The following is a 9,563-nucleotide window of genomic DNA, read 5'->3' on the forward strand; positions in this document are numbered from 1 at the left end:
CTGTCAGGCTCTGCCTGTAAGTTACACAGCATACACTGACGGACAAGTGATCGTTAGCAATTTGAATATATAAAAATATATATTATTATATGCATACACTAGTAATTACCAGGAAATTATAGCACCAGTGCCCACACAGCTCTGCTGTATGTATTCATCCCATACAACAGGGATCACAAGCAGCACAGCAGTCCTACACACTGATCACCCCCTGGTCATGTGACCCTGGACTCCTCCCACACAGGTGACTGATCACATGACTCATCTCAGATGCTGTAAAAGCACATGGCTGTTGTCCAGCGCTGCAGGTTTTTTTTTAATAGAGTGACGCACTGTGATGTTGCCATCATGTGATCAGGGGTGGAGCACAGGTGACTGATCACATGACTGACATCACCACATGTAACTCAGACAGGTGGTCGTTCGTATTATATAGTAACAGACCACGGTGATTTATAGGGGATGTAATCTGCACAGGGATGAAGCACCTGTGATGTCACTCATGTGATCAGGGGCGGAGCATGTAACACTCAAGGACACAAGAGCCCAGGCGATTGATCAAATGGCGGTTACATCAGTTATACATTTTAGGACCTGTGGCGGAACACGCAAATCACGAACAGGTGGTCGTTAGTATTTTGATATGTACACGGGTGGTTAAAAAAAAAACAAAAAAAAACAAAACACACAACTGGTACTACAGACTTGTTGGATACAAAAATATTTACTGATATCACATAGTATAAATACAAATGGTCAGATTCTCCTTTCTGCATGATCCACTTGGCTATACTAGCCTTAAATACAAAGTAACGCTAGGATGTCAGTGCTTTTCGTGCCATTTCCAGAGCTCCTTCCTGTGTCTCATTTCCACCAATGAAGCCATTGGCATGGACAAAGATACAACCAGGAATGCCACTGACAGAGGAGAGGTCATCTGCTCGAAGCCCACGCCAGTCCTCTGGTAGAGAAAGTCTAAAGAAAGAGGAAAAACAGTTATCAATTGCACCCCAAAACTCAACAATCAGACATTGCTGTTTCACTGTAGTCTACACAATTAAAGGGCATCAGTCATCACCTTTGAGCCCTCATAAACTATGTTATAGGGCTCAAAGATGAGGGGACAGGGAGCTGCTTTTTAGACACATTGGGTGCAATCAGTGCATGCACACAGCTCGACCGGTCACAAGGCGGAGAGCGTGCGTTCTGCCATAGAGATGAATGGGAGTGCACGCTCACCCCCGTGAAGAGTCAAGCTGTATGCACATACTTGGGGGCACAGCACTGGAACGGAGGACAGTATAACCAGCAGCTCCCTGGCCCCTATTCCCTCGCCTTTGAGTCTCATAAAGTAGTTGATGTGGCTCAAAAGGTGATGACAGATGCCCTGTAAGCCAAAATAGGTTTACTGTATCTAAAATCGTGATTGCTTATGTGTATATGGAGGCACAACCCCTGCTGATCAGCAGAACTCACGCACTGCTCTCCAGCCAGTGCCGCATCCCCTAAACTATGTACAATCAAGCTGAGGCCGGGTACTGCAGCTCAACCCCACCTACCTGAATGGGCACCTCATTCTGCCCGAGACCCTCATCAATCAAGTATTGATAGGATAAAAAAAAAAAAAAAAAAAAGCAGGATTGTTTTCTTCCAAAACCAGCATTGTATGTGGCGTTACAGTTCAGCCCCGTTCTGAGCTACAATGCCAGACCCAACCCGTGGGCAGCTCTGGAAGAAAGCAGCCATGTTTTTTGTTTATTCTGAACAAGCCCTTTAAAAGAAGCAGCCTTTAAAATGCTAGCCTTATAAAAGTCCTTAATTGGTGATTTGTAATCTACAAATATTACCCCAAACCAAATGGTTTTCCCTCAATAAATCACATTTCTGGAATCATTAAAGCCCATTTTACTTTAACCCTCTGACTGCCAGGTCTTTAAGAACAATTTTCACACTTGCCACGCAACCTCTCTTCATACATAGCCCGCCGCTCCATGATGTATCGGTACGTCATGGAGCAGGAAGGGGTTAAAGCCCACTTACCCAGGACATAAAGAGGCAATGGGGCTGTCGTTATAGGGTTAACACATTATGTCAAGTTAACATTTGCTACATCTGTATATAAACAAAAACATCATAGAGCAGGAAAGTCAGAGGGAGTTAGACTTCAAAAAAAAAAAAATCACAAGACATTTCTATAAAGCTTATAATTTAGGAAATTGCCGTTTCTGCTATTTCTGTATAAAGGCCAGGTGTGCAAGCTGTAGAGCTACAATTTTGGTTATGAGAAGTTATTACTGACCGATTCTGAAAAGTGTTGGGACCGGTGGGGACACACTGCACCCTCCACTGGGCGCTCTGATCTGGGTAGAGTACATATTTAATTTGCTTCTCTAGACCCATTTCCTTTTCCACCTGGAATAAGTGCTCCTTCCAAGGACATCCACCCTGAGCCAAGACCACCACTTCTCCACTGTTGTCCACCTGCAAGAGACACCACCCATTATTGACAAGCACATGCTATATCCCAATCATGGCCTCTCATTGCAGCCTTAATCATGGCTACTAAACCTGGAAACGTTGTCTGATGGCCTCCTCCACCAACGCACGAGCCGGGAGCCAAGATCGGTGGTAAAAGTCCAGGCGCGACACAAACTCTGTCCCTGCCAGTTCCATCGCCTTCCTAAATCCGGCCTACAAAGTAAAGGTATCTGTAAGTCAAGTGACAGAAAACACCCAACACCCAAGTAACCATGTAAAGCTCTGTAACATACGCCATCTCACCCCTGATATGGTGCACTGTATATAGACAGCAGCTCTGTAATACAATGCGGCTTAGTATACTGCGGCACTGGAAGCCTACTACACTGCAGTGTTTCCAGCTACATGATCTGCCAGGACCTTCTTAGGGTGCGTTCACACACTGCAGAATTGTTGCGGAATTTCGGCTGCAGAACGTGCGCTGAAAATCTGCAACATACAGAGCAATGTAAGTGAATGGGGGTTTAACAGACCCCATTCACTGACAGCTGAAGAAATCAGCAGCGGAAAATATATTGCTGCAGCTTTTCAAATCTACAGAGTGTTCTGACAGCGGGTTTTAGCACACCACATCATTGTGACAGGTGATGAGGTGCACTACACGCAGTAAAATAAGGCAGACAGCGCTCGAATATCACGTTGTCAGAAAAAGCTGCGATCGAGCGCATGTCTGCGAGGACCCATTTCAATGGGAGCATTGTATCGCGGTGTGCAAAACATTGCGGTAAAAAGCTATGTGTGAGAGTGGCCTTACACAAACAATACTTGAAACAGTGGCAGAACATGCCGAGCAGTTCCTGTAATTGCCACTCCTGCCACTTTATCAGTATGCCATATAGCTGCCCACAGGCACTACAACAGAATCTCACTCCCCTGTGATTGGCATATTCTTGTGGCTCGCATGTTGACACCAAAAAGGTACAAACAGTACAAAGCAATATTGTTCATGCAAAGGTGTGTTAATCAATGGGAGTAATGCCTACTTCAGGCTATAATAGAGGGCATCGCTTCCAGTGAGAGTGGAGCCATCTATTCCACTTCTGGCCCCGACCACCAATGTGGACATCTAGCACACTACACTGACAGCGGGCTGGAAGATCGGTGGGGATCGCAAATTGGTGGATCCCTGCCGATCAACTTGAAGACCCATTCTGAGGGAAGGTCATCAATAGTAAGTGCCCAGAATACACTTTTAACCACAAAACTGGCACCTATCATCCAATTTAACAAGGAAACCCCATTTAAATGACCCCCCCCCCCCCCCCCCCCCCATGACAGAGTTATTACATCCGTGTCCTGATCGGGCTCATTCCAGCGCGGGTTGAGATGTCCAATGCGGGAGCTCAGGGTGGTGGAAATGTTGTACCGCGGCTCCCCGTCAAACTGCAATATTCCGTTGTCTATGGCATCGATTTCTTCCACAAAATTCTCATACATCTGGGAAACGAAAGGATTACAGCTTTACACGACACATCCATGTCTAGACTTCAACAACACGCTTAGGGCTCATTCACACGGCCGTGAACTTGCATTGATCCAAGAGGAGTATGAAACAGCTTCATGGGTCACAAAAAAAAAAAAAATATATAAAAAAATATAGGTTTTTGTGTCACTTGCCTTGTCATATAAAACGGGTATAATTGGATCCTCGTCATCAGTTCCCAGTAGCGTGGCTAGTATCTGTGCGCCAAAGTGGGCATATACCAGGCCGGCACTGCTCAGCTTGGTCAGCCATGGCTTGTCGGGATATAAACTGTTCATTGTTTCACAGAACGATCTGCAAGAGTTGAGTGAAGGTAGACATTACAGAGACTACAAGAGGGCCAAGATACAGAGGGATAAAGAGAAGTCGCCTCACCTCTGATGGTGGTCGTAGCGGTTCCGGGAGGGATCGTACTCTCCCCCCACATCAACAACAACATCACACTGGGACAGAAGCTGCGGGTCCCGGGTTCTAATGATCTCCGAATCCTAATAAAGGACAAGATAGAAAGCTGTAATAAATCTATACTTGGCACATTTGACATTTTACACAATCACATCTACAATTTGCACCGTACATTCAATAGTAAACTCTACTGGTAGCGCCAATTCCTACTGCGATTTTTCAGTTTGCTTTCACGCAGATGAACCCACTCCAGTCCTGTCTCTAGAGATGCCACCAACTTAAAGGAATTGTGCAGTTCAGGCCTAAAGACCGCTTTACACTACAAGATAAACTGGAAAGAGCCCGCACCGAGCAGTGGTGTGGCGAGTGATATACGCTCGCCACGCATATACAATAAATAATTGGGTAGTTTTGAACGGTCATAACCAGCCCTCTTCTGTCACTACATTCTTGTGACGCCTGCTTACTTTTTCATATTTTGACACGCATTTCAGTTGGACAAAAAAAAAAAAAGAAAAAAAAATATACCACAAAAACACACACACACACGTTCTATTTTTCTGCGTATCTGCACAGCAAAGGTCTTCATAGACATCAGTGGGCTGTGCACAAGTGCGTTCGAAATCTACAAAAAGACGCGTGAAACACTGCGTAATTCCGATGCAAAAAAGACACATCTGGAACTTATTAGATGAGTTGGCCATTTCCATCAATGTGTTTGTGTCCCGCCCACAAAGAACATGCCCTGCAGGCACAAAAAGTACAGAAGGTACACTGATGCGCACAAAGATGTGCTAAGGCATGCACAATTGCGCTTACGTGTGCGTGAAGCCGGCCTAACGGACACTAAGCAAAAACGCTCCACTTAAAAGGGTACAGTCAACAGTTTTAGGCCAGCTGCACACAGGCGGGTCAGATTCCGAATGCGAATCTGCCCCTGTGCCCAGCCGCCATCCGCGAGTACCTGTCCTGAAGTCTCTATATGTACTGCGGATGGTCCGCACGGAGCGTCGTCAGACAAGCGCAGTACAGATTTTTCTTCTTTAAATTTCTTTGTGGAAGGGCCACGAATTGGACGGCTTCCATTGATTTCTATGGAATCCGCACAGAAACGGAGCATGCTGTGATTTCTCGCAATCGATTCCCACTTGTATAGAGGAAACCGCATTTTGCCATAGCATGCCATGGGCAGCATTTGCTGCAGAATTCTGAGGTGAACGGCCGCTCCAGATTCCACAATGCAAATCCACCCGTGTGTAGACGGCCTTACACAGGTAAAACGAAAAACTAACAGCGTTGCAATAGTGTATTCGCAGTCTTCCCCGATGCATACGCAGCTAAGCAGTCCCATTTGTAGGCAGATTCGAATAGCTCATTCACGTCACAGGGGGCTGGAGAAGCGGACTTTGATGAAAACAATGCAGTTAGGGGAGCCGGCCCCCCGACTGCGTCCCTCTGCATCTACATAGAACGCCAATGAGAGCGAACGAACTAGAGATGACGCAACTCACTCGTTTAAACGAGAATCGGTTCATCTAAAAGGACCCTTAGTCATACGAGAATTGTGCCCTGTAAGAGGTCCTCAAGGGCCCCTCCTGACGGGCGAGGACGATCAGTTAGAATGCCCAATCCTTTGATCTCGCAGGAGATGAGCGGCTCAACACCCTGCCCGCTCCTTTACGGTGGAGATGGATGAAATAGCGGTTGGCCTGAAATAACAAAAAGTTCTGCAACTCTGCAATAGACTTTCCACTTTGACGCTTCATCACTTTCAGGATCTCTGCTTGCCATTTACGAATGGGAAAATACATCAAGAACGGGAAGAAATGCCTCCTGCCTGGATACACAATGCGTGCGATTCCCGTGGGCACGAGCTGCAGCCAACTTATGGGCAACAACTTGCCAAAGGCACGGCTTCAGTAACAACGGATATGGTACACAACGCCCATACAGCATGTAGGCACCATTGGAGGGCTTTACCTAGGGGCCCTTTTACACAGGGCCGACAAGACATTCAGATTCCCGCGATGAGAATGTAAAACCATCCACAGACTGAATGACTATTTATAATTCGTTTGTCATTCATTTATGCATGCCTAAAAACCTAAAGATGAACAGGCAGTCATTCATCAACGAACATCTGCCTGTATTATGACTGGAGGCGGGCGAGCCGGAACGATGTCCAACCCGCTCCGCCTCCATTCACTGAGCAATGATGTAAATGCATCGGGATGAGCTGATATACATCTGCGCCCAACAGGTCGTCCCGTGTTAAAGGGCCCTAAGGTATTGATGAGCCGTCCTCAGGGGTCTGAAAACATCACCACCCCCTTGCCGACATCTGGTGTATTGACATGGCGCCAAGCAGCTTATGCAATCTGCTGTACTTCACTATGATTGGGTGCGTTCAGGAGCTGCGCCTGCACTCCACTGCCGGTTACTATTAGACACCGGGGCATCCAAGTGGTTAGACAGTCCTTGATATCTCCCTGTTGCCCCACCACAAGAGTTCTGGCAGTCTGTCATCTTAGTAGCCTAATGGCTAATGCCCACAGATAGATTTAGGCCGTGTTCCCCGTGGCGGAATAACGCAGCTATAAGGTTCTATTGATCCTAATGGTTCGGTCCTCACAGGTGGCATTCTCCTACAGTTTTACGCCGCGGAGGAAAAAAATTGCGGCATGTTCAATTCTACCACGTTTTTCCACGGCGGGAGGCCTCCATTAATAGAGACTGCGGGGAAAAAAAGGCGCGTTTTTCAGCGATCACCAGCGGGACTATTCTTGTTTATTCCCGCGGGCGTATCCCGTTCCGTCCGTGGGCAGGAGGCCTGGCAGGTTGGCGTTTGTGTAGCTACATGGCAGCCAGTAATCACCGCTGTGATTGACAGACGAGGCCTTCCTTTATAAAGCTGCGGCCTTTGATGTGGTCAAAACGCCACCCACCTGTGGCGGCTGGTAACAGTGTGTGGCCACCGGGTGCGACGGGTGGGAAGGGCAACAGCTGCATGCATTCACCCCATCGTGGGGCCGCAGCCCAAGAGGAGAGGGATTCAAAAGGGAAGTACACCCTTTTTTTAACCCATACTCAACTGGATTTCAAGGGGTATTCCGGGCATTTAACCCCTTGTAGTACTGATGACCAATCCTCAGTGGAGGTCATTAATAGCTGATCAGCAGGGTCCGCCACTCTGGGTCTCTAGTGGTCAGCTGAGGTCAGCCCTTGTACTTCCTGTAGAGCAGCCAGATGTCCACATTGTTGTTAAACCTTCTACTGCTCTTGTGGCTCCGGACCCAACATGTCCAGGGGCGGAGATCAGCTGATCACTAGGGGTCCCCCGCCGACCAACTACTGATGACCTACCCTGAAGATAGGTCATCAGTACTGCAAGGGGTTAAATGCCCAGAATACCCTTTAAAAACCCACTTTTAAAGCAAATAAGCCAATTGAATGGTCCAATTGCACCGTGAATGGCGCGACGGTTACATTTCCGTTACTTCTGGGTTATCTGTCACCACTTGTTCTAAAATATATAATTTTTGACGCATTTACACCACCGGTGTTGGAGAAATAAAAAGTTTAAAAGTTAATAGCGCCCCTCCCCCCCTGTATCGGTGAAACTTTTTTTCAAACTAAAAGTGCCGACCGACAACCCAACAAGCAGCAGAGTCTTCCTATGTGGCTTTCACGTCCCGATATGCGCAATCGATTTAAGGCCCTTTTACACGGAATGATTACCATTCAAAAAAAAATAATAAATAAAAAAAAAAAAAAAAAAAAATCAAACGAGTGAAATAAATCATTCGCTTTTCATTCGTCTTCCATTTTGCGCAGACATAACAATCGTCAGCTCGTTCGCTAATCGTTCTCACTCACTTATACAGCGAATGTGAACGGTTTCTGGAATGAACGCACCAATCGTGTATCTGCCTGTATAAACATGGCGGCACAAGCGAACCCCGACATCAGTTCATTCAAACTATTTCACGGGGCGGAAAAGTTTCCATTGTAGCATTGAAATACAAACGCGGGCTTGTGGTCTATTTATCGCAACTCAGTGGCCACAGTCTAGTGGTGCAGTTACACTGCAGTGCACCGGGGGGCGCTACTACAAGTCATGGGCCATGAAGTATACAGCCTGTATATAGTCGCTGGCATGCCGTACTCTATAGGGCTCCAGCGTCCGCAGCAGGTAACACGCCAGCGCCTCGTCGCAGTGGAAGGTCCCGTTGTGGGTGCCAATCTTCGGCGCCATGAGTCGTTCCTCCCGCCGGGGCCGCTTTGGGTCTTCAGGCATCAAGAGTGGAGAGAAGCCGCCCGCAGTGACGGAGAAGCCGGCTCGGCAGATCAGATGGATGGCGCGGGACTGCAGGGCCCACCACACCATGTGGAACCAAACAGAAAGAGGAGGGGAAGGGATAACAGTGCGGATTCCAAACTTCCGGCAGCCGCTGCCACCATGTCTGATGAGGGCGTCTGCCCACACAAGAGAACGAGAGCGTGGGATGCATATTATCAATTTCTGCCATACCTCTGCCCTAACAACCAATCAGGTTGAATGAGCCAACCCAAACAACCAATCAGGTTGAACCAGCCAATCCAAACAACCAATCAGGTTGCTGGAATGGTGAATCAGAACCAATCAGGTGGCTGGAATTGCTGAATACGGCTGAGCTGTTACAGAAATTGCTAATATGCGCGCGGGATTTACTGAGGAATCACAGCCGCGCGAATTTTGTGTGGATTTGACGCAGAATCTGCGCTAATTCCTCTCCAAATCCCATTAATTTCAGTCAGAATCATTTTGTATCCGAGTGGCAGATTTTGCCCCAGATGTTTTTTCAGCGGTGGAAAATCCCCAGCAAATGACGTGTGAACGCAGCTTTATGACGCCGGCCGTGAACGCAGCGGAGTTGCTGTAGAAGATCTGCAGTGTTTATAATACGAACCCCGCGGACGTGATCTAAAATATCGGATCCACAAAGTGGAAAAATTCAGAAACCGCGGTGCATTTCAGATTCTAAATGAGATGCAGAGGTTGAATTCTGCACAGTTAGGCCGGCGTCACACGGGCGAGATAATCGCGCTAGATTTGTGTACTGCGAAATCTCGCACAAATATGAACCCCATTCAAAAC

The 9,563-nt window shown here is 47.3% G+C and overlaps 1 protein-coding gene across 1 annotated transcript; it reads right to left on the reverse strand.

Moving 5' to 3' along the window:
- Window positions 1-705: 705 nt before the first annotated feature.
- On the reverse strand, window positions 706-8,843 carry MYG1 (MYG1 exonuclease). The gene is made up of 7 exons (XM_066584245.1): window positions 8,592-8,843; window positions 4,397-4,509; window positions 4,156-4,315; window positions 3,826-3,975; window positions 2,569-2,691; window positions 2,300-2,481; window positions 706-975 (listed from the first exon to the last, which is right to left on the reverse strand). The coding sequence occupies exons 1-7, from the start codon at window positions 8,811-8,813 to the stop codon at window positions 816-818; spliced, it is 1,110 nt and encodes a 369-aa protein (XP_066440342.1). The 5' UTR covers window positions 8,814-8,843; the 3' UTR covers window positions 706-815.
- Window positions 8,844-9,563: the final 720 nt, after the last annotated feature.

The sequence above is a fragment of the Eleutherodactylus coqui genome, chromosome 1 (assembly GCF_035609145.1).
Source record: "Eleutherodactylus coqui strain aEleCoq1 chromosome 1, aEleCoq1.hap1, whole genome shotgun sequence".
NCBI classification, from domain to species: Eukaryota; Metazoa; Chordata; class Amphibia; order Anura; family Eleutherodactylidae; genus Eleutherodactylus; species Eleutherodactylus coqui.